General features: G+C 39.0%; 1 protein-coding gene across 3 annotated transcripts in view; it reads right to left on the bottom strand.

Annotated features, from left to right (window-relative positions):
- Nucleotides 1-25,840, bottom strand: part of FGGY (FGGY carbohydrate kinase domain containing) — a 312,847-nt gene that overhangs the window by 118,662 nt on the left and 168,345 nt on the right. For 2 of the 3 annotated variants that reach the window (XM_067301318.1, XM_067301319.1), the window contains 4 exons: nt 23,245-23,457; nt 21,180-21,291; nt 19,179-19,330; nt 6,448-6,536 (listed from right to left, as the gene is read on the bottom strand). In XM_067301318.1, the coding sequence (XP_067157419.1) occupies nt 6,448-6,536; nt 19,179-19,330; nt 21,180-21,291; nt 23,245-23,457 (566 nt within the window). Of the gene's footprint in view, nt 1-6,447; nt 6,537-19,178; nt 19,331-21,179; nt 21,292-23,244; nt 23,458-25,660; nt 25,678-25,840 lie in introns of those variants that run through there. The other variant, XM_067301320.1, reaches the window with a different exon arrangement.

Here is a 25,840-nt window from a genome sequence, read left to right as displayed (position 1 = left end):
TGACCTAGCTGACTTTTTTTTTAAGCAGCGAACGAACACAATACAAAACTAAGGGCTAGATGCTGTCATGGCTAATTAAGAGCCCAAACACCTTTTTAAAAAAAATCTGAGCAGTAAATATTTGACGATGTGAATGCAAATCTCTGAAATGCAACGTCTCGGTGTATGTCAAAGCTGTTGGAAAGGGACAATGCAGTTTTTCTTCACTGTGCAGATACAGTTAGATACTATGAAGAGCTCCGGTTCTTGTGGAAAACACATTAAGTTTCTTTTGCTAATATTTTGTAAAGGGCATTTGTACAATAACAATAGCTAAAGCTTCCTGTTTGCCTGTGTGCTTCCTGGCTAACATTAACGAGACCTGCTAACAATTTTCTGATTTAGCACACACAATTCCTTCAGACTACTCAGTAACTCACGACCCAAGGACATGTCAATTTTAAATTAATCGTCGAAAAAAAAAAATCTAACAGTAATGGCACATACTGCACCTGCCCTTCATATTCCTGATAATTTTTGCAGCTATACATTTCCTGTTTTCTTACATCAGATCAGTCTGTGTGTCACCAGTCTCCAAAGAACATGTTTTGAATTTATTAAAAGCCTGATAAAAGTGGAATTCTCTCTCGTTTGGCAAAGATATAGTCACAGGGACACTTGCTGTTGGCTTCATGACAGGAAATTCATGGTACTTTGTTTGTCCAATCCACAAAAACACCATCCCTCCCCTCCCATCTAGCCCTTCAAGATAATTCTCTCTTCTCCAGAGACTTCTCCAAACAAGTCTGCAAGTCTGGAGTCTTTGGTTTCCTTTCATAAACAGGACACAAAACCGGAGTGCAATTCAGGATACTGTCACCACCACACAGACTGCGGTGCTAATCAGGAAAGCTTTGCGAAATACTCCCCAGCCCCTTTCTTTCCAGAGAGGGGGGTCTAATTTTTCGATCAGGCATCTTTTGGAATAGGCACAAAATATAAATAAAAAGAAGCCAAACACCAGAGTCCCAGACAAGGGATATACATTAGTCATGGCAAGGCTAGGAAGGAAGGGAAGGGCAGCTGGCCCCAAAAATCTGGTGTCTGTGCTGATCCACACCACATCTCACTAACCAGGATCACTCAATCCCTTAAACAGACACAGGCATCCTTCAGATAATCATTTAACTTATACCAGTTTGTTTCTTCTACAGCACCTCTAAACATAAGCTCTTCTTCCAAACTCTCTTTTCAAAGTTTCCAACCTATCTGGATACAGTATTTCGTGAGGACTCCACTAACCACAGTGATTAAGTACTTCACAACCTTAAAAGTAAGCAACCTCCTAACAGTGTAGTAAAACTACTATCTCAGTTTTACAGATGAAGAACAAACACAAGAATGGATAAGAATCAAATCCTCAAAAGTATTCAGCTGCCTAAACACCTTTGAGGATGTAGATTTAATTTGCTTCTCTAAACCACACAGAGGACATGACATAGCAGACTTGTATCCAAATTCTTGGATTTAAAAGCATCTTCCTAGCTTTAATGTTTTATTAAGAACCTCCATCACTGCAGTTCAAAAATGAGCCAGATTCTGCTTCTCTTTATCCCAGCATACATCTGCATCAACCCCACTAACGTCAAGGAGCTGGATTTCAATCAGTACAACAGAGCCACCTCCAGCCCTAATGATGTGAAATTGGGAAAAGGTTACAAATTTTCTCTGGACAAACTCACAATCCTGAGATCTATGCTGGGAGGAGATAATTTACAAGAGATCCGCAGTAGGTACACGAAGCACCTCTGTGACACCATGTTCCCTCCCCTGAGGCTAGCAGTTGAAGAGTGACTGTACAAGTATTTTCACAAGAAAAATCCTTTGGGTCAACATCCATATATAAGATGAAGCCTCCACTTTTATTTATTTATTTATTTAACTTTAGGAGGAACTTTCTTGCAGGAAATATGCAAGATTTAAAGGTTTATAAGCTTCTATTTTCCTCATTCATTCTGGTTCTTCTTGAATTCTTACTCATAAAATATTTCCCAACTACTTCTTTAATAGGTATTGGACTATTATTTCTCTTCCAGTGGCTTATAGTCTGAGGGTGGATACTTGCCACCTCAATTGGAGACAGCCTGATATTCTTACCTATGTTTCCAAATCCTCCACCACAAGTTTAATCTCTTTGGTTATGGTTCATCTTAAACCAAATAAATCCAGTAGAGACCAACTGTTTTTCCAGTGAGTGAGTTGCTTGTAATTAGAAGTGGCCCCGAAGCAGAATCCCGGAGCTAAGGACACATGAGCTTTGGTGAAATCTGGGTGTGAATTTTATCTGATTTAGCAGCTTAGCCCTATTCTTGTCTTCAATGTAATCCTTCACAAGACTTCACAAATATAAAATTGCAAAGCAGAGGTGCACCTCTGGTAAGAATCCTCTGTCCATAATACAGTCACCTGTAACTAAACCAGATATAAATTTAGATTATATTAAGATAGCTTCATACAAAATACCATATAAAGGAAAAGTTACCAGAGGTTATAGATGGTGGGTGGAAGAGAGCAGTGAGTCACACTCACCATGAGTAAAAGTGCTGAGCCTCTGAACAGCATTGCTAACATCTCTGTGGAAAACAGCTCTCTCTTCAACTCCACAACAGCTTTTCTGAAATAAGTCAACTGAGTATCCAAATGGCAAGACTAATATTCATTGTTGCGGTCTTTAAAAAAAAAAAAAGTTCCAAAGTTTTTAAGTTTTTAACTAAAGAGCTGTCAGCAAAAATCTGTAAAGTCTTTCATCAGCCCAAAGAAGAAATAACAATAAAAAAGGGTATTTTTAATATGGAATATTACAAGTAACAACCTTCCAAGAACAATGGGAATTAACGATTTGGAAATCATTCTATGCAATTAATGGGTGGAAGTTGTCCATTAAGAGAAAGAGAGATTTCAAAGAGAGCTGGTAAAAATCTCAGAATATGTCAGAGTCTCCACCTCTCAGGTAAGAAACGTATTATTTATTATATATCCACTGGAAAAATCTTCACTTAGCAGCAAGGCAGTTCAGGCCAGCAGAAATCATTCAAAGGTGAAAGACAAATGATTTCATACTCACAAAGACACATCAAGAACTGCTTTCAAATACTTTAAATCCTGATCACATACACTGCTTAACTTTGAGCACTGAGTAATCTCACTGAAGCCAAAAAAACTATACACAGTTTTTAATGTTAAATACATACAAAAGATTTAAAAGAGACACTTAAGAAGTGTAAAGAAGCAAGAGTAACAGCTATAAGGCATGTAGAAGTATTTCCTACAAAGTGCCTTTGGAATTGCATTCATTTTAGTGAAATCCCCACCATCAAAACAAATTCAAGAAAAAAATTCTTTCTTATATCAGGGCCAACTTATGTATCTGATTCACAATGACTAACACTGTGCCTTGCCCTGTGAATTAGGCTCCTTTGTGCTCAAAGGGAGAAAAGGTGGTGAGAATCTTAGCCTTGACAAATTCACACTTCCATAGCATTATGAACACATGCAGGACAAATTACTTGGTTCTGAGAGGATCTGATCACCAAACTAAAGGGAAAGTCCAAAAAAAACCAAACAGGTGTGTGGTGGGGAGATGGGAAGACAGGAAAAAGAATTAGGCTTGATTCCAAAGAAAGATTTCTTGTCATTATTTTCCTTTCTCTTTTTTTCCCCTCCTTTCATACGTTATTATACATTGCACTGGAGCCAAAACAATCAGCTTAATTTTGGGGAACACATTAAGATAGCAAAGAAGGAGGTACAAGGTAAAGACTTTCCCAGAAAGTCTTCCCCAACATTCTTCTCACCCTTACAATGCTCATCTGTAAACTCAAAGTTTTGGAATAATCAAAATGGCATTTCTAAGCAAATAAACTTGTGATTCAGTGAGCTCTAATTTGGAATATATACTCTTCTGCAGCATATTTCAAAACAAAAAGAGAGATTCTGTGTCTCACCTCCAAAAGGTTACAACCAAGAATCCAGAGCCAAAGCCAGGTGGGACCAAGGAGCTGTAATCACCACCATGACTTCTCTTTGTAGATTTACTTCCAAAGCAACACCTGAGTTTGACTGAATTCAGACAGTCCCAGAGCCCTGCACAAGCCATGACAGCCTGACACCAGCTGACAGCACCACTAACTTCTGTCACCCTACTTCTGTTCCCTCCCGCACACCCACAAGTAACACTGCCCCTAAACTGAATCATCCAAAGGGACCATGGACAAAAACCCTGTATCATGTTCTGAGTTCCTACATATGCCTTCCTAACTTGCTTTTAAACCTCCTGCCACACATTTTGGTTGCATACAAAAGCTGCAGAGAATGCTGAAAATCTCACCTCAAACATTGAATAGCTTCATAACCAGTATAATTTCTATACCTCAAAACAATAACTTATTTCCCAGACAGCTAAAGGATTAGTCACAATAACAGTTACACTTTTAAGTCTCAGGGAAGGCAATTGTTGCTCTTTTCCATCTGCTCTCACAGCTACACTGGAAGTTGAGAGAGACACAGTGAGAGCGACTGTGTGAGACAGCGAGACAGAGCACACAAGAGAGAAGCATTTCTTTTACGCAGTACAGCCACAACCATTAGAAGCAAGAGGGGCAAAACATGTTAAAGATCAGGGCGGGCTGTGAGGAGAGCAGGAACTCCGCCCATCAGTGCTGCAGATTCCTTTGCTCAAGTAAGAAGAGAATTTCTCTTCCAAAGTACCACCATTCTATCCAAAATCCTCTCCCTTCCTTTACCAAATGAATTGCAAATAATACAAATAATATTCAACTCCAGTCCCCTACAGATTGTATCCTATTTTAGCTTCTTCAGCCACTAGTACAAGATGATTTCATGATTTGTCCACAAATTTCATCCCGCTTATGAATCATCATCTGGCCACAAAACCAAGTTAAGACTGTGTTTGGAACTGAGTCCTAACCAGGGCACCTAACCAAGTAAGAAAGGTAAAACAAAGACACTCCTATCACATGTAAGTGCAGGTGAAAATGCTTCCCTGTCCTATTAAGCAGAACCATTAACAGACAGTTTGCTATAATCTGTAATCAAATAAAGATGACATTTAGGCATACCTATTTTCTGGGCCACCAGATCCCTAACCTATCTCAGAAGGCTCTCTTTAGGACAGGAGGCCACTTTTCTCACACATGACTATGCCTAAACCCCTAAATTGCTAGCTGAGGAGTGCTCAGTCTGTAGCACCCTTAAGGAGAATATGGAAGAAAAGCAGTTGCCTTTGTCTGTGTAGTCACCTGATCAAAGCGTTCTAGTTCCAAATCAAACTCTTGGGTACTTTCACAAGATGGATGCCCTGCATGGCACATCCTCTGGGAGCCTGGGATTTATCCTCTTGAAGTTAGAGCTGGGTCTGGTGATAAGACCACTTAGATTGAAAGATCTTTTGTGTTAGAGCTGCTCCTTTCTCATGTAATTGTACAGCATATAGCAGAATCGACTTCCAGAAGAGAGTATTTGAGATACTACTTTTCAATTAACAACCAGTAAGTTCTTACACAAATATACTCTTTGCTCTCCCCACCCTCTCTTTTTTTTTGGTCAAACATAGCACACTCCCATTCTTTAAAGTAAGATATTTAACAATAGCTGTCAATTACGGAGACTATAGGGAGACAGAGAGCACTCAAATGAAAAGAACTGTGTCTGCTGAGAAGGTATTGTCCATTTCCGGAGAGACTAAAACTAGCCTGGAACCAATTTTCATTTTAGACTAATTTTGCACAGATATAACTCCACAAACTGCAGTGGCAATATCTGTGAATTGCACTGAGCTAGATGTGGAATTGAGCCATAAGACCTTTTTTAAATGACTAATACTGTACTTCAGCAACCAGTACATGGACTTGTTACTCTGCAAATGCACTTCGCTCATACTGAAGTCACTTTAATCAAGATTCTAAAGGGGTTGTCTCAAAGGGTACTATTGAACTAGGCAGCAAATATTCTGAGATGCTTTTTGGGAGCAATTACAGCTGCTGTGTTTTACACTGAAGTAACCATTTTTAACAAGATTTTACCAGATCCCTCAAAAAGTGTTTTGTCTGGATTTTCAAAAAGTCAATAAATTTGTCAACCAACTGTCAGTAGAGTATTTCACAGTAACTAGAGCATTCATACTTACGTTCCAAAATGGAGTACAAGACCAATTAACTGACAGTTGTAGCAACATACTGTATCTGTGAATTACATTGCTCACAGGAACAACTGTGCTCAGGAATGTACAATGGAAGTGGGAGATAGGTTCAAGATGTTTGGGAACAGGCTGAATTACATACAGATGTACATAACAGCACGTCCAGTCAGAATGAACTAAAAGCAGGAACATACATAAGAAAATAGATGAAAAAAAGAAAAAAACAAATCATACCATTATAATTAACATACCTCGCAGTGACACCTGTTGCTTTCCAAGATAAGAAATCCGGAAGATCAAAGAAGTAGCCTGCCTTCTCCCAGCATGATTCTTGCAAATTCTAACAAAAAATTTTTTAAAAATACAGATATTAGAGACCAGATATGATCACGTCTGTTTTTAAAGAAATTAAGAAACCTGCCAGTTACATAAAACAGGCAATTTTTCCAAACCCAGTATTCTGATCATCCACCCTGCTCCACTCACTTTGCAGTTATTTATTACCTCAAGAACTGAGTCTTTTCCCTATGAGGGACCAACAGTAAGAAACGAGTTTCCCAAAAATAATTCATGGAGGCAAAAGTTTCAGATTAGTAATATGGGCTCAGTTCCCAGTCAGCTGCTGAATATCAGAGCAGTCTCAAAGTCAATAGACAAATTACTCAAAAAATATTTGCTTGAAGAACACACTACTTTCTCAAATTATCGATTTTATATTTGATACTTTTGAATTTTAAGTACAGGCGGAAAACAAAGAGCTCTGTGAACATCAGAACAAGCAAAGCATCCAAATTTCTATTGTAAGGCCAGTTGACCTATCTAAGAACCTATAAGCTTTCAGTGAAGCTTTCCTTATGGTTGGGACCTCCAGGAACTCTCAGCTGCATGGATTTACCAGTAGATCAAGTATTAAACCCACACTACAACCACATGGTTTCTGTCAAAGCCTGCAGAGGAATTCCCATCACCAACCAACAAAAGCTTACCTCTGTGAACTCTATCTTTCTGCAGAATTTGGTTGAAATATGTAACAATACACAAAGCAGTACGAATGCCTAAATTTCCATTTGAAAAGAGGTTCAAAGTTATTTCTTCAATGGGGGAAATATAACTGAATAAAGTTATAAGAAAATCCTCCAGTTAGGGGTATGATACTTGCAAGCTCCTGATAGCCCTGTGACATTTCCAAACTCCTAAAAAATTGACCAAGACAGATCATTTATAGAGAGTTTCCCACACTACACTCTGTAGAGAGCTGGTGGTCCAGAAAGTACTTCTCAGTGGTCTACTGGAAGAGACCACTATTGGGTCATATCACCTGGGCCAGGCCCTATCCTTTGTTTCCATCTCCAAAACATGGTCTGGATTCAGCTAATGATCCCAAAGCGTTTTATTAGTAGTCCTTTTCCATGTAAACAACCTCCATACTTGCCATAGGGGATCAGACAATGATGAATGGGAAGGAAATTTACCTATGAGTAACTAACTATCTGTTCCAGTGTGACAAAAAGAGTGAGAATCACTATGCTGCAATACAATAATCCCATTCAATGGCCACCTCTGGCCACAGTATATTAAAATAACTAAGGTACATCAACGCCAAACAAAAGTCAGTGCTGCCAACCACAAGGTTCACAAATCAGGCCTCTACAGAAAGAGAAGATTGCTTTAGAAAACTCCACCAATGTTTTAATTAACTGAAACAGTGACAAGTTTGATCGTGTAAGAGTGGCTGTACTAGAAACATGCATTCTAGCTGGGGTCTTTGGGGCATGAAGCCTGGCTAGGTGGTGTAACTTCAGCAACGTCACAGGCTAGGTCAACAGCCTCATCTAGCAGGCTGAGTCAGAGGGCTGGAGAAATACTTCAGAAGTGTATGAGATCGGAAGCTTTGTGGGTCTTCAGCTCAACACAAGAAATTAAAAGGATGATTAATGACCTTTTTGTCTTTGAGCTTTCAGATACTACCTTTTTCATTTACTCTCCATAAGTTTAGGCCAAGACTCTCGTACAAGATTCCAGGAGCAGAGGATTATTTTAGAAAAGTGAAAGTATCAAACGCTAAGAGAATCTCAGTAATATCATGAGCATTCTCAACAGCAACTGCAAAAAAAAAAAAACCCAATCAGAGTTTAGCAGGAGGCCAAAATTACTGCAGTAAGACATCAGTACTTTAGCGAGGGTTCTAATAGCTATGCAGTTATGCCTTTCTTTTCAAGGCTCTTTGTTTCAAAATAGTCAACAGAAGTGTCAATGACTATCATGATGATTTCATTATTTGCATTATAGCAGTTCCTATCTGTTTTCTGGAGTTAAAATTAACTAACTACATTAGCAAGAATGCATATGTTGAATTAAAATAAAAGATACTTAAGTTTAAGAAACACTATTTGATTCTATAACTTATTTCAGATACTATATGATTTCAACCCAAAATCTTGCAAGTCCCAGGAAGTTACTGAAATATAATCTATAAATTCTGGAAACTAAAATGAAAGTAGGTAAATATGGAAAAAGAGAGTTTTGTTTAGTTTTGGATCATCCAAATAATTGACCTTCTTCACGTTTAGCTCTTCAAAAGCACTTGCTGCGTTCCTATTGAGTTCAAAAAATTAAGGATCATATTGCAACTTTTTATTATATAAAGCACAAGGTTTAGATGCCTGTTACAAATCACTTGGTTTTAACTTACCTCCCAGGTATACGTGAGTTGCTACTCACATCAACTTTAACTCTACATGTGAATGCAATGGTGCTCCTTAGTTTAGCACAAAGATCACCCATCCTGATATTTCGATAATATAAACCATGATGTATTGATACCATACTTCATAGTCTCCAAGAAGCAACAGAAGTAGATCGGCTATTAATTTAGTGTTTATCAGAAAAGACACTGGATTAAGAATAACTGTCCTCTTCAAACAAATCTGTTTATCAAAGAAACTCCCTAGATCCTGATTCTATTTCTTCAAGAATGTCCAAAAGCCACATGTTAGAGACACTGAAGTCTGTTGTTTCATGAACATCCAAGTGATTCATTCTTTGTCATCTTGATGCTTTGTCATCACTAATTAGTACAGACAAAAAAAAATCATAGTATGCCCTGACGCTTTTTCCAAACAAATTTAAAAATCACCATGTTTTCTACACTCACTGAAATTAGTTCTAATTTATTTTCACTCACACTCAGGAATCTGTAACCACATTAAAAGCATTGTGGAAGAGATCTGGGAATGTTCCCAATGCTGTATTCACATCCTGCGACTCACCCTTCAAACTTACTTGCAGAGAAGTAAATTCAATCCTTCTATTTTCCAGGGGTACTTATGGACTGCCCTTCCTTCCTTTCTTTCTTTCTTTCTTTATTTATTTTTAACTATTACACCTCCAAACTTTTGATATCCTGACAGATAAACCTATCAACATCAATCCTGAATATGCTGGGAACAATGTGTTTAAGCATTATGAAGTGCAATATCCTTCAATCTTCTTCGACAAGAAGGGTAAAGGGAAGGTAGGGGATGGGAAGAACTGATACAGATTGCAGTAAAGACTGAGCTCCTCCATTTATTCACTGAACAAATGCCATAGCAGATGTTCTCCTCACTGTCTGGCTTATAAGCTTTGACATGAAATTGGAGGACTTGCATGTAAAAATAAATGTATAATTAAGCCTCCATTGCCCATTTATTTCTTGGCAAGTCAAAAGATTATCATGAAGTCATACTGCACAATTTTGTAGGGTTATGCATATTTGTTCACTTTTAGATTGGATTAAAAATACACACAACACACACAAACACACACAGAATTTCATGTGAACTCCAGCATCCAGCAGGATTTTTTGGAGACACCTAGAGGCACATTCCCCTTAGGAATGCTGAAAGGCACTTTCACACTAATAATTTACTGGTTTGTTAAACTAATCTGAGTTAACTTGTATATAGGAAGCCTTTTATTTGTACTCTTAGTGAGTTTATTATTTTCTTGTAAGACGAAGCGATCTACAGACATTTAAAGGCTTTTTTTCCACTGGAAGTAAAATGTGTATACACACACCAAAGACCTCCTGACTTTTGTTATTGCTAATACAGATTAAATATGAATCAAATGATTTTAAAACTTATTATAAACAGCCTTCAAATCAGATCCCTATTGGCCATGTGATTAACTAAAGATGGGCTGGAAGCAAAACGTCTGATTTAGCACAGGGTATCAGTCTGAATTTCATGGCCACTTATCAGCCCAAACCCACAAATTCAAAAATCATCCCAAAGTGGTGTGTTAGAAACCTAGATTAAAACCAGAAGGGACACATGAAAGGAGGAGAATGTTTTACCATTTAGTGTAAAAAAGAAAGCTGGCATGAGCGTTCCAATTCCACATCAGGGCAAAATCCAAGCCATATGAAAACCAGAGACAGACACTCATCCACTGAACAGTTTGCTTAGCCCAATTCAAAGCAAATTTTTAATCTCAATCTCCCAGGCAATCCATAATAGCAGGCTATATAGAGTATCAGTCTCTCTTTTTCTAAATTACACAAAGCAATTAAACACGCATTCTGTCAAAGCAAGAAAGAGAACAACTGCAGGCTAGTGATTCACATCCTCATGAGGATGTAAGAAACTGATGTCCCACTCCCTACTCCGATTCAGACAAAACAAGAACTTGAACTTGGATCTCACCCTCCAGATCAGAGAGCAAACCATGCGCCAGAGCTATGCTGAGGTACCCAGGATAGGCTCTGAATCCTATCCTTGCCAGAGCCAAGGCTACAAACTGATAAATTTTGCAGCTACGAGTTGCACACACACAAGTTGGTTAAATTCATCCTGAGGTTGCAACTGTGCCTTTTGGAAGGGGCGGGGAGTGGAAGAAGCCTGGGAAGTATCATGTGAGAAGGATACTGCTGAAGGTGAAGAAACCTGTCTTGCTGCAACACACTGTCTCTACCTCCAAGACACTCTCTCAAACATCTGCAGGTACTTTCAAATCCCAGGCTTCCCTGAGGTACCCTTCGGGTAGCACCACAAGTCAGGCAAGAGTCAGAGTCCGAGTCAGACGAGGCTACGTGCATGACAGAAGGAGAGACCAGACATAAAGGCTGAACTGACAGGAGCCCTAACAAGGCAAGAAAATCTGTGTACATGCTTGTAAACCCCACCACACTATTTGAGTTGAGAGATATGGCTGGAAGACAGAGCAAGTAGGACATATGTGGAGAAGTGGAAGTGTTTCAAACCTTCCAGCTGATAATCCTGTTTTTGAAAGGTTATTTCAACTCGATTAGCAACTGCAATTGAAAGCTGAACTCAACAGCCAAAAGTACAACCTATAAATACATATCTGCACTACACACGGTAACAAAAAGTTCTTAAAGAATTCATAGCCATTCCTAATCCAGAGTTCAATTCTGAATCCAGTAGCTCGGACCCATTCTCACTTAGCAGGGGGTTGAAATTTTTTTTTTTTAATGGCAAAATCTTACCAGTCACATTCAACAAAACAAAAAGCTGCAAAGACAGCAAGTGAGAAGACATGCATGAACAAAGAAGTCACTGCCAAGCTAACAGCAGTACATCAGCTATTTTTCCCCCTCCCATGGCCAGGAAAAGAGCTGTTTTAATCATTTCTGCAAATGATCCCATTGGCTGGTAGCTGCAAGCCAAAAGGTGGACAGAAGGAAGAACAATGATGTATAAAAAAGGCAGCTGTAACTGAAGATGTGAACAGTAACATACAGAGATCATCGGGCAATGTGCCAGAAAAAGTATAAAGAAAATTATTCAAGAACTATCAATCTTTAGTTATTAATTGCAAAGGGACAATGTGCTTGCCATTCCCTCTGTGAAGTGATTTTTTGCTACAAGGAGGCTCTTCTTTGCCCTTATTCTCCATCTTAAAAAATGAGGTGTAAAAGCACAGTTTAGAAAGACCGCATCTCATTTGGAGGCAGTTACCAAAGAGATACCTATTCCTAGTCCAGCAGTCCCCACCCACTTAGAAAATGCTACAGCGCCTCTGATTTAATGGGAATAGTATATTTTACAAATAGCTGATTTGTAATGTCATTACTATGAGGAAAGCATAACAAATATCCTTTTGTTTTGGCACAGGCCACAATAAAACTTCCAGCCAGAAATTAGTAAACATGATTCTTTCTTCTGATACCTCTGGGGGGAAAAGAAAGCATAGCAAGCTAATTCTAGAGCTGGACAAATATTCACTCCTGCTTCTACATTACTTTGTTTAAGCTATGCTCTCCCTTTTGCAGTGTTCGTTTCCCGCACCATAGACATAGACATCCATACAGTCAAGCTGCGCTGACAAACATTTGCAACAAAATAATTTCCAAGTTCAAGAGAACGCACCCACACCTTCATAGGCCATAAGCATACATCTACACCCATCTACATACATCTGTACACTCATCCAGTCAGTGAACGCGCAATTTCTCTAGCCAAAGTCAGCATAACACAACCTGCATAGCAAAGCCTTAAAAAAGAAAAGTACTTGCAACTACAAAAGTGAAGAACTATTGCAATAATATTTTGCCAGATAATTCTAAACAATGAAGAAATCTGAGGAAATAACAGAGTGGGGAATTAATTTAATTGATTATTTTGAAAGACTAGAGATGTAACTCAGGACTTCTTTCTTTTCACTGAAGTTTACATTTAAAATGATGTTACTGACTTCAGGAAGACCTTATTAGAATTATCTTTCCACTAATTTCTACATATTTGTGAAAGGATAATGATTCTTTGTTCCCATTTCATCTTCAGCTGATGTTCTTAATGACCATATTTCAAAGTCAAATGTGATAGTATTCCTGGAAAAAATCATATGCACATTTTGCTTTAGATTACAGATTTAACACCGGAGACTGTTTATCACCACACATGGTCAACACAGGCACAGAAATAGAAGGTTCTTCATAAGTGGACCACAAATGTGCACATTTTAACAAGACCACCCCACAGGCTATACAGTTCAATTGATCACTTACTGCAAAGGCCTGTCTCCTAAAAGCAAATTCCACTTGCAGTGATGCCTGCGTCTTACGAACACCTATCTGCAACCACATCAACACTATCAACACTACCAATTAACCTCATGCAGGCTAACCAGTAGGCACCAGAGGGTAAAATGAGTCAGCTGCCACCAAGCTAAACTGATTCTAAATCAATACAATTCAAATAAAAGATCTCAGAAGACCTATCAGGACTTTCACAGTTCAGATTCTTAATTTGAAACTAAACAGAATAGAGAGAAAGAGTAGAAAGAACAAATAAGTTCTGAAGTCTCTAGTTTCTAGTTAAGTGTCTAGTATGGAAATGTAAGGAGATGAAGAGAAATGCACAAAATAAAACACTGTATGGAAAAGATAGTCAAAAAGGAGTAGATGAATAACTTGTGATTTGGAGGAAAGACTGCAATATCCCTCTGCAAACAAATCCAAGTCTCAAGTATAACAGGAAAGCAGCAAGAGGTAAGGACCAGCATCTACCTCTTGCACAATGAAGTCATTCCTCAGGGTGAGTGAGGTCATCTTCAATTCTAATAATGAAAAGATGATGGAAATGGAGAAGTACAGTTCGGTCATCTTAGCCCTCCCTCACTCCTCCTCCCTCCATTAGCTCCAACCAATTCAGAATAAATTTACTAAGCCATATTCTTTAGTATTACCTTTTAATTGTTCAGATAAAAAATTTCAAGTACCAGAACTTCAATTCCTTTCCTTGAAGGAATGCTTTACCATTTGAAAGTCAGCAATACTGGTAAAGTGACCTTTGTCAGACCCTTCCTCAGAGATGTCAAGTTTTTAAATACTACAGTCAGGAGGGTCCAGGGCAAATAGTGAGAAGACAAAATTTTGCCCAGATTCCTCTGAAGCTTGAAGACAGGATCTCCTAATGTGGCCTTCCACAGACAGGTTAAAATAGTGGAAAGAGGGAGAAAGGCTTTGATGACAATGTAAACTCAACTAACCTATCGATATAATAAGAATAGGTGATATAGCATCAATACTTTAACTGACTTACTTCCAAAAGTGTACCCAGTTAGCCTCCTAAATTACCACTATCCTAAATCACTCCTTTAACAAACTAATTTTGTTGACAGTCACATTCATGCAACTTATCTTGTATCAATAAAACTGCAATTTCATATGACAAATCCCCACATGGAACATTGAAAAGTCAGTGGACCATCTTGAATATCTATCAGGTAGGCAATTCTGTTCCAGTACTTCCTGTTTATGATCAGAAGATTATCAATTACTGTTTCTACATCAGGTTAACTCAGCTTTCTGACGGTGGTTGGTTATTTTATCACAATTTTAGATATAAAGCGTTTTTTTTCCCCACTGCATTGTATCTGCAAAACCTACATAAATGCAAGCAGATACAAAACGTGTACAGCACCAAACCAGGCAAGGATGTACAGGGCAAAAATAGCAGGAACACAGGTTTAATTCCTAGGGAATACAAAAAAGTTCCAGGGAGTTCAAGGCAAAAGTCAACAGCGAATCTTTACAAGCTATGATGTACCTGCTGACCTGTAGCATGACTATACAAAGTGTAGTTTTGGTTTTGAACAGTACGTGTTGTAGCCATGTCAAGCTTTCTGACCAAAAGTTTTCCAGAAATGTGATGCCTACACAGAGAGACAAAAGCCCTAAGTACACCTCGATTTAGATTTTGTAAACACTCCTTTCACCTGACCGAGTAAAAATCTTTTGTTATTACAGATAAGCTAATTGCCTTGGGAAGTTCCCAAGTTCAGTTTTGATTATGGCTAGTCATAGAAAAATGTGCCCGACACATTCTTTGCATTAAGTTCTTAGGATAATCTCAAGTAATTTTTAAACCTTTCCATGTAGAAGTAAGCTTCCTTCTAAAGCTGAAATGTAAACACACATTTGCATTAACACACTTCTTGAGAACTGAGCATGAAAGCAGAGGAATCCAGCATATGCTCACAACAACCGCACGAGAAGCTGGATTTAGAAAGTATGAAAGAAATAAAACTTCACATGTATTTATTTAGACTTTCTTCTTCCTGTTAGATGTGCAATGATGCGCTAGTGATGCAAAGTCAAGATGACTGAACAATCCCCTAGTCATTAAATAAGGAGTTGGTCCAGCACATGTATCAGCCAGGCAAATCACTCAGTGACCAACTGCTGGAACCGGTGGTGTAACTTCGTATCTTTTCTAACAGCTTGGTGCCCTCAGCACTAGCTAGAGTTGCCTAATATTTGATAGTGTTAGAGAGGAAAAGAAAAAAACATCGCTATGGTCTATGGTCCGCTGGCATCTTGGTTTGCAGTCCTCACTGCCTTCTCTAAAAGGGTATTGTGAAAGTAAAAACAGTACAGAGAAAGGAGACAAGAATGATCAGAAGAATGGAGGAATCTCATACAAGGAAAAACAAAATAGGTTAGGATGCTTCAGGCAGGAAAAGAAAGGATGGGAGAGGGGAAGATCCAAAAGGGGTCTATAAAATCCTGCGTGGAATAGAGGAGCTGACTAGGGAACCGTCTCGAAACTTCCAAGAACTCTAAGGCAAATGAAATTTTAGGAGCTTGTTTCAGAACAAAGATACCTATTCACACAAAGTACAGTTAAACAGTGGAACTCAGTACTACAGGGCACTGTCGGTGCAAAAAGTGCATGTGCGTTCAGAAAAGATTAGACAAATTTACAGAACAAAAATACGTTATTAATCACACAAATACTGGTCCAAATGGATTTTTGGTCTGACCCAATATGGTTCCTTTATCAAACAACAGACTGCACCTCTTGCAGTCAGATGGCTGGAAATAGTTCTGGAAAGAACAAGGAGTGTTTTAGAAAAAAAAAAAAAAAGAAAGATCATAGGTATTTGCAGGGACTGGTAGAAAATTCTGGGAGAGCGCTATACAATATAGCAACAGAGTTTGGGGATGATTTTAAAGGGACCTTATGTTAAAGCAGCTCCTGAGAAGGCACTGCCCATTGGACAAGCAGTAGCTTCGTAGGAAAAGTTCTTTCACATACGATAGAGGAAACATAAGCAGAGGTGAGGATTTAAATAAGACAAATAAACTACTCAGATCTGTAAGATACTTTAAAGAAATCTTGTTGGTATAATATTTGGTGACATTTAGTAGTCAGGAAGCCTGGCAGCTAAGGGCCATGATCACAGCCAGGCACACAGCGTGGGCAGACACTATGTAAACTTCCCCAGGCAGCTCTGCCAACCAGCTCACTCCTAACACACAACGCCCATAACCATCCCATTTTGGACCTCTTCTCGGCAACACTGAGGGCCGCATTTTTAAAAAGAGTCTAATTTTGTGCCCGTGAAGTTCCCACCTAGCCGACTGACTCAATGTGTGGCCTGCGCAAATCATGTACAGTACAGTTATTTTTCGAATAGCAGTGGTCAAAATTAAATAGAGGCACAATGGGAATTCCAATTTCAGCTGTGCAAGGCCTTCAAATATTCTCAGTTAAAAAAGAGAAAATAAGAATAAAATGCTTCTTTCTACCTCCTAATCTTGTGAATCTCCCCAGGGATGTGAAAACCAAGCTTTCTTTTTGCCGGTTTGCGCATTAGCACTAGCTTAAGAAATAGTCCTGCAATCTGAATAGAGTATTTTTTCTCACCGTGTTTCAGCTAGATCAAATCTAACTCAGCCACACCTCCAGGAATTGCACAGCATTAGCAGCAGGGAAATATACTAAAAACAGAACAGAAAGATGATACAACTCAAAGACACGAGGGAAACATTAGGGACTGTTTTGTAGGTATTTTTCTGACTATGCCTTTAATACCTCTGTGTCATAGCTTACTCATCTATAAAATATTAATACTAAAGAATCTGAAGAGACTTAATTAACTTACTATTTGCAAAGCACTTGAAGACATTCCACTGAGTAGCAACATATGTGCAAGCTGGTGTTATAACTCTCATTTGGAGAACCTGACTTTCAAAGTTATTGTAAAATTTGCCCCCTTGGCAAAAAAACAGAACAAGGGTAAACACGCGGTAGAAGAGTTTTTCTCTTGCATTATATGAAGGTGAATTTCAGCCGTGAGAGACTGAAATGAACCTTTGCTCCTAGCCCTAAAATTCAGGTAATATAGAGGTGCATTACTATGGCTGGCACTCAGAAGAAACCATCACTGCTCAAACAGTTCCTTTCACCCTCCTATTTTTCAATAAGTGTAGGGGAACTAGTAAGTCAAGACTTGTTGCATACTTCTCCTAAGCTAAGAATTTTACCACAGCATGCCCGATTTTCATGTTTATCACCAGTTCCATAATAAATTTAACTGTTCCTTCCCATGAGCTAGCTGAGGTGCTACCATTAGCTGTCCCTTACAGGGCCTAAGCCAAACAGGGGTAGCTTAAGCAGTTTAACAGTAGATCTTTGCTAGTCCACTCATTTTGATTAAAGCAGGGACTGTCACGAGAACAGCTCAGCAAACAGATGCTGCAGTAAAAAAAATAAAATAAAATAAAACTCTGTTAAGGATGATAAGCTCTTTAGCTAGTACGTCAGGAGCTGAAAGATAACACACGAACAAGCCTTATTCTGTAATGTCCTTTTACCAGGGAATCTGTGCTACTGGCTGGCATGTTGGGTAAGGAGAATTCTATTTCCTACCCACATGCTCCTGGAGGGAACAAGAGCCCCATGATATTTGCTCTCCCTTTTATATTACAGCAGTAATGCGAGAGGGCTTTGGGGCCATAACAAAGACGCGCACCTGTGGGTGGCCTCATTAGGAGGCTCAACAATCTGGCCTTCATAAATAAGGCACTTGCCTGCTCAGACAGGTACTGATATTTCAGATTTTTCAATATGCAAATATTTTAAACACAATAGCTTTTTTACAGCTTGACTTTTTATTATTCATAAAATAATACTCATAGCTCAAGAAGGAAAGTACTCAGTAGATGATATTTATAATTCAGTGCAGCATCTACAAACAACTTAATCTGTCAGTACCTGCTTCTACCAGTTAGGCTCCTTTTACTTTTTCTAATCCACACCTCGTTACTATATAATGTTTCATGTTTGTAAGGACAAAAGATTTTGGCTGCTTGAAATTGGCAGAAATTAATTTACATTTCAGCTTTGTTAAAATGACAGTAAGCGTCATCAAGACCAAATGTAAAAGTCAGATTGGAGGAGGCTATGAAAAAATCAAGTGGCAAGCATTTTTCCTTTCATCTGACAGTTATTATTAAATAGCTGTATGTCAGCCCAAAACACATAAAATTTAAACACGAGACAGAGGCAGAGTTCCACATTATGAATACACTACCTTCCTTCTACAGATGGTCTACTTCCTGCAGAGGGGACTGAACAATTTAGGCCCTTTTTGGGAAGACTGATGAGGCTCTGACTAACTGAACGACTTCTCTACCAGCAGCCAAAGACATCTCACATCCTGTCACTGCTGGATGCAAGGCCTCAAAAGCGGTACTTCTGGCAAGGATACCCGATTCTGAGACAGTGCTGTTTGCACACAGCTATAAATCCCTCCCAGAAGTAGCACCTACACCCCTGTAAGCATGTCCAGCTACAGCAGTTGGAGCAGGAAGTACGCCTACACAACTAAATCCTAGTACACTTCCAGGCCTCATTCATCAACTGCATCTAACTTCGTATGTATATCTCATCTCAAAATTGTGTAAGAAAGGCATACGAAATATTTTGGCCAAGAAATACTAAATTTCAGTAAACAGAGATATTTGTAAATAATCTATAGGGAAAAGAGAATCTCAAAATACTTTCACTGTGACATAAGTCTGGCCTTACTTTGCACCCCTTTGGGATCAATGCTGACTCCTTTTCATAGCACAGGAACAATTCAGGTTAATGCTGAGGACTTATTTCAGAAATCTCATTCATAGAAATTAACAAATAAAGACTATTAACCTTTAGTAAAAACGTATCACAATCTTAGATGTACTTACTTCCTTGATCCACAGCAATTTAGGTGGCTGCATTTCCACAGACATTGTTCCCCCAACATAGCTCAAAACCCTGTGTTGTGTTTGATTGATTCGGTCTACTTGACTGACTGCACGATGGTCCATCCACATTATAACATTCCTATGGTTTTGTCCTTGACCAAAAAAAAAAAAAAAAAAAAGAGGTTATTTTAGTTCTGGTTTAACTCCATCCTAGTACTGCAAGTTACTAGGCTCTAAGCAGCTTCACGCTTCCACTTCAGCATGAAAAACTCAAATACAATTTGCTTTGATAATCCATAGTAGATACACAAAGATAACATTCTGGCCCCTCAGAGCCAGTTTTAAGAGATGCTGGGCACTGAGCATCCTGCCTGAAAACAGCCAGGCTCGTGAGCGCCCAAGAACTTTGAAAAGCCATGCTCTTGTACAGCGTATTTCATTCAAAGCCAAGGTTTGTGACCAAGTAAATGTATTTATTTTAAAACATGTAAGAATCCTCTGTAAACACTTTGGTGATTATGAGAATTAAAAACATAACAAAATCCAAGCAAGTAAGTTATAAACTGAAACGAACTCAGCCAATCAGCTAGCCAGATAGCCACAGGGATTCTCTATCCTCTTCCATTGTTATGGGAAGAACCACCCTAAATGCTTTCAGAAATACAATTTCATAGGGTGAAATACTTTCATTTTGGAGGTGGAAGACAACAGCATTTGGCAAGTGTGCATAACACATCAGAACAAGAAGCAAAGAATATTTGATCTAAGCTAACCTACATTAGTCCTTCCAGGCAGGCGGAACACTTCAGACTCCTCTCTTGCTGAGTACACTGCGCACAACTTCACGGCACAGCCACACACGCATACTTAGTTATAAAGGCACACTCTAAGACAAGCCACCACTATAAGGCACACAAATATTACTGACATGGATTCAAATACAACTTAGAACTGTGTGACTGCCTGAAACCAGACCAACACATGCCCATATCAGTGTTACAGTATTCAGTGTGTTCGTGGCTTTTTATTTAACATTCAACAACAACATTGTGTAATTTTTTTTCTTTGCACTCATTTCCACTCTTCGGGATATCAGAGAATAAGAAATGAGAACTGAATTTGACTCAAACGTCCAAAATGGCCCCAGACATTGTAAGACATCGAACAGATCATCAGAGAATCTCAAACTGAAAAAATATATATATATATCTTGTCTAAATTTAGCAAAGGACATTTTGGGGGCAAAGTGTTTTGGGGGGGGGTTTAAGACTGATAGGAGGAGATGGCAAATGCATCTGAGAACAGAAGGGGAACATCAGCAGAACTGTGACTGTGGTTATATAACTACTGATTTAGTACAAACCTAATCTTAGGTGGGATTCTCTGAAAAATAAAGATGCAGTACTCAAATTTTTCTTGAGTCTTCTGAATTATTTACACAAAAAATACTTAAAGCTTGAAATTTGCAAAAACAGTCTGTGGTCTTTTTCTAAGGTTTAGCTCTGTCCTAGACAAAGACAGTACCCCACTGTAATAAGATACATAAGCTGAACTTCTTGCCTGCAACTCCATGACAGAATAAGCATTTAAACTACACTAACACTACATTTTTAACATTCCTTTAGCCAGTATGGATGGGCATTTACACACACAATAAAAGCAGTGATTAGTAAAGTCTGAAGGAGGAGAAAACATGTAGAAAAGAAAAATGAGCACAGATTTATTTAACAAGCAGTCTCTCGAAGGAAGATAAATGAGTTTGATCTTAGGATGTCAAATATTTAGCCAAACAGTAAATGATTCTCATCTTAAAATTTCTTTTGCAGTAAAATTAAAATGGTAAAAACCTAGAAAAAACATCTGTTCCTAAGAAAAGAGTTTCTGTCACCTATATCTTCAAGATTCAACCCCATAACTTGGCATTTGTGGTGAAATTTTAAGTTCACTCATGTCAGTGGCAAAACATGTTCAGTAACATCCATTTTTGTGCTGGAGTCCTACCTTCACAGTTGACTGCCAAGGGTTGGAACTGCTTATCCACAACAACAAGAGAACATGTAGCATCGAAACCAAGCCCTCGAATCCGTCTGGCATCTACTCCACAGACAACTTTCTGTGAACACATTCAAAACACATTGGATATAAATATATCCATATATTTGCATACACCATGTGAACTAATGAGAAGAGAGAATGGGGTGTAAGTAAGTTAGAACTGCAAACTCAAACTCCAAAATTTCTGAGATTCAGTATGCTTAAAAAACTCAGTCTGAATGTTAATCAAAAATCAAACCAAATTACCAAAAACTCTTTGATTTTCCAAACTGGATTCAAAGCTCCATGAAAAAGCTTCTTTAATAGCTTTTTTGTCTTATTAGCCACAGCCCTGGATGAAAGCAGGAAGCACAAGAATATCAGACAATAAAGGTAGCAGAAAACTAGCAATGTTTATTTTATCTCTTTTCCAAAAGCTCTGAGCTGAGATGGATGTGAAACACGGACACAGGTTTAGGGCCAAGTGTTCCCTTCACTCAATCCACACACAGTATGAAAGCACTGATCTTCTTGAACTGCTTTGGCAAAATCGTTCCTTAGGGGTTTTTTGTCTTGCCATGGTGAAAGGTCCCAGAAAATAAATTTCTGTAAAACTGGCCAAAACCTGTAGCAGCAGCATTATCGCTGCACTACACACCTTTCCAAAAACTCTGCTATCGAGAGTTTGGATAGGATGCTTTTCGGAAAATATTCCAAAAAAAATCCCCACTCCAAAAGCTCTGAACTTTGTGACTTCCAGCAGCACTGCAAGAAAAAACACAACACTCACATGCTTTAAGGGCCAAATGGGGTTGCAAGACATCTAAGAAGTAATGTAGTGAAATTGCCACTTCTCAGCAACAATAAAATTATCATTGTTTTAACTAGCACTATAAGGACTTTCACTGGACTTGCCACGATGCCAATCTCTTACTGGCTCTTTAAAGCTATAGTTCCAGAGACCATATTTTACTGCTTAAATGCAAGAGGCTATATTTAAAGAGGCCCAGAGCAAGAACAAAGCAATTCACAATGAGAAAAATCAAATAAGCAGAATAAAAGACTGGCTCTGCTTTAATATCAAGCTTCCTTATCACTCCTTACACTCCCCTCTTTTCCTTCCCTCCCCCTCACCTCTTGTCTCCTTCATCTCAGGGCACTTTCTGCAGAGCCAAGCTCATTAATGTTTCAAAAGGCTGATCAATAACAAGAGAATGGGTGAACTGTCCATCTGCAAATTACCAGGCATCTCATGAATATTTAAAGAACCAACCTCAGAACATGGAGCAGGCTGTGGCTTTATTAAGAAGGACGAAATGGCCTACATGTACACTGCCAACCAAGGTCACTGATTTACTTTTACCACCAGCATGTACAGGCAAATCCTTGGACCAGGGAGTACAAAAAGACAGACTTTCCCTCATAGTAAGGTTTATTTCAGCCTATTTTTATGCTTGATACTACCCAGAAACACATGTAATTTATTTTGGCTTTATAACACTGGTCAGGCATCTTAATGAGGATCACAAGTGGCAGACATTACATTAGGCACCATCCACAAACCAGATTAGAACTTATCTACAATAGATCCTCTTTTGTGACTCCAGTGCACATCTTCAAATATGTGCATTACCAGGTCTGAGCAACCTTGATTCCCAAAGATCTGTCTTGGTGCTACAACACACACCAGTGAAACGAAACCCTTAGACATGAATGCTGGAGGCAGTGGTAAGTCCTCCCTCTGAGTCAACGGTGCAAAGGGAGGACTTTGATTCTACTCCCAGTCGTATCACAAACTTCTTTCATAACTTGGGGCATCATGCAACCCCTCTGCTCTTCAGCTCCTTACCAAAAAAACAGACAGCTTGTTAGGCTACATCAACCATATCCTAAAAGTGCCTTTAATGCACAAGGATATAGCATGTACAGAACCAAATGCAAGTCACAGTCCAGTGACTGGAAGACTTGAAACTCTCAAAACTTGAAGTGCTGCCTGCAACACACTTCCTTCGTTTTCTGTGTTTTCACATACCTTTGTGACTGAGCAACAAGCAGCCCATATGTCAGCAGAGGATTGCTCATAGTGGTCTGTTTGGGGTTCCCAAATTTGAATTGGCTGATCTGCATGTGCCACTACCGTCCCAAATTCATCTACCAAAGCTGCACGAACACTTGCCGATCCAACATCAATTCCGACATAGTAATTTACTGGAGCCTGCTTCTTACTGTGCATTTTTACTAAAACCTGTAGAAAAAAAACAGTAAAAAATAGTGGGTTTAAAAATACACAGATAAAATGATTGATGATGATGAAAAGTTGTGCTGAATGGGACAGTGCAGACGATGTGTAGGCACTTTGCTTGATAACTCCTTTTTTGCTGAAAGTCTTCACGTGACATTTTTTAATTAATTTGACTTTCCAAGTCTCGCACTAGTTGTGCGATTTTTTTGTCAAATGTTTGCATTTAAGTTGCATGGCACAGAAGTTCCTGAAAAGCAAACTGTGAATTTGCATGTAAGAATACACATGCTATAAAATTCATGCACTCAATCAAGGAACTGAGCAGTGGTCACATAGTATCATGTCTAAATAAAGTGAAAAAGAGGGAGGGAGACAGGAAGGAAAGGAAAGGGCATGGTTCCAAAAGCAGTAGGAATCAGGAGCTGGCACCTTGCACAAAAGAAAAAGTCCGATCCAGAGACTCCAGGGTTTTCCTGACTTTTGGCCGGTGGAGGAGCTGCTGCTAACTGGCAAGCTGGATTCACCTCTGGACAAGACAGCAGCAGCTCCCACTCAGGAAGCAAGTAGCCTCTGCACCAGAGATGCCATTGCCTCAGTGCAAAGAAATTATACTCTTGAACTAGTGGAAGGTGGGGTGAATGCCTGGCTCCACTGAATCCTGAACTCAATAGGAAGGAAGAGCCAAGAGCTGCTGCCTCTTACAGAGCCAGCCAGCTAACGAATGGCATCTTACTTGTATATGAGACAGTAAGTCAGGCTGAATTTCTGCAGAAGTCTGAAAACAGTTCCCCTCTCCCCAAAAAAGCGGCATGACACTGATAATTAAAATAACTAAGTGACCATCCAGCATAGACCACCTGTAACTCAGTTTTGAGCCCTGCAAAGAAAAAAACAAAACAGAGTGCTTAGCTTGTCTAGGGAGATTTTAATGAGCTATTCACCATCATTCCAAACAGTTTTAAAGCTTCAGAAAGAAAATTGCTGAAAACGTTTTGAGTTAAGACAGTATTCGAGGAAATCTCTGCCTAGTCTCTGACAAAATACAAGAACAAAGTGAGACTAAGTTACCTGATTAAATTATTCACAATGAATTGCTTCCTTCACTACATTACATTTTAATAGACAACATTTAGTACAGTGGCAAACTCATTGTACTTAATTTCTCAGATATTGTCCTTAATTAATGGCTAACATTTACATTTTCATCCAGCTGGGAGAATGCTGATAAGTATTTGACAGGTCAGATAAGCACTAAGTTTGGTGCTTATATGAATCTCCTAGCAGACTTCTGAAACACACAAAGATGGATTGGTATTTATTTTCAGATTTCCAGAAAATGAACTGATGAATTATAATTTTATGAGTACACAGTACTTACAGAGCATCAAAATGGCTACATCCAAAAAAAGCCAATCTCTCCCAGAGAAATGACCTGGCTTACTTTTGTACACGGAAGATGGGATGTGCAGAGGGAGGGACATGGGCAAGGGGGTAAGGTTTGAGAAGTACTACTCAGTAGAACAACGGGATTACTCATATTCCAAATTGATCCTATATATAATTTTTGGAAAGAACTAGACTTTAGTGGCAAAGTATATTCAAAACATGATCCAAAAAGCAGCAGCACAGAAAACTGCAGTAGCTATCTTTCTACCTTTAGACAGTAACAGTTGACCATGCAGGTAAATTATACTCAGTTCTGGAAGCAATGGTTTTACTTGTTCTATTTCTACAAGGTTTAAAAACAAGCCTTTTTTTTTCGTTAATGAAGCATCTTGAGTACAGCTCTAGATCTATCACTGGGTGTCAGTTTGAATATAGTGTTGTCACAATATAGTGGCTATTCACCTTAGTGGTTGGCTTGTAACCACGGCTGTTGGTAAGGTATTACAAATTTATTATTACTGAGGTTTAGAGGGAGCAGGTGGAATAATAAAAAAAGGCAGGCCCCCACCTCAGAAAACTCATAATGCAAGCATAATACTGGATAATAATTAAGCAGCGTAACAGCTGAGTTCCGCTGTTTTAAGTGCAAATGAAACTTTGGCCCAAGCCAACCCTTTGGCTAAAGAAAACTACCCAGCCTTCCCCTTCCCCTATCCCTGCAAATGGTTAGTGGAAATGCGGTTGGTCTGTGGAGCTCTGTAATCACAACCTGTACCATACTGTCATTTTGTACTGCCTGAATCTGTCATCTTATGCTTACATTACCACTGCTTGGAGCCAGAAATCATCTTTTCGTTCTGTGTCCGCACAGCACCAGCGCTAGGGAGTTCTGGTCCATCACAAAAGCTCGTAAGCAGCCCAGTATGAACCAAAAGCAGTTATCGCACAGCGTTCTGCAGGCACCATGGCAGGGTCACTAGAGGAAGTTGTACGGATTGTT

Source organism: Apteryx mantelli, chromosome 8 (assembly GCF_036417845.1).
Source record: "Apteryx mantelli isolate bAptMan1 chromosome 8, bAptMan1.hap1, whole genome shotgun sequence".
NCBI classification, from domain to species: domain Eukaryota; kingdom Metazoa; phylum Chordata; class Aves; order Apterygiformes; family Apterygidae; genus Apteryx; species Apteryx mantelli.
This window is presented reverse-complemented; position numbering and strand designations above follow the sequence as displayed.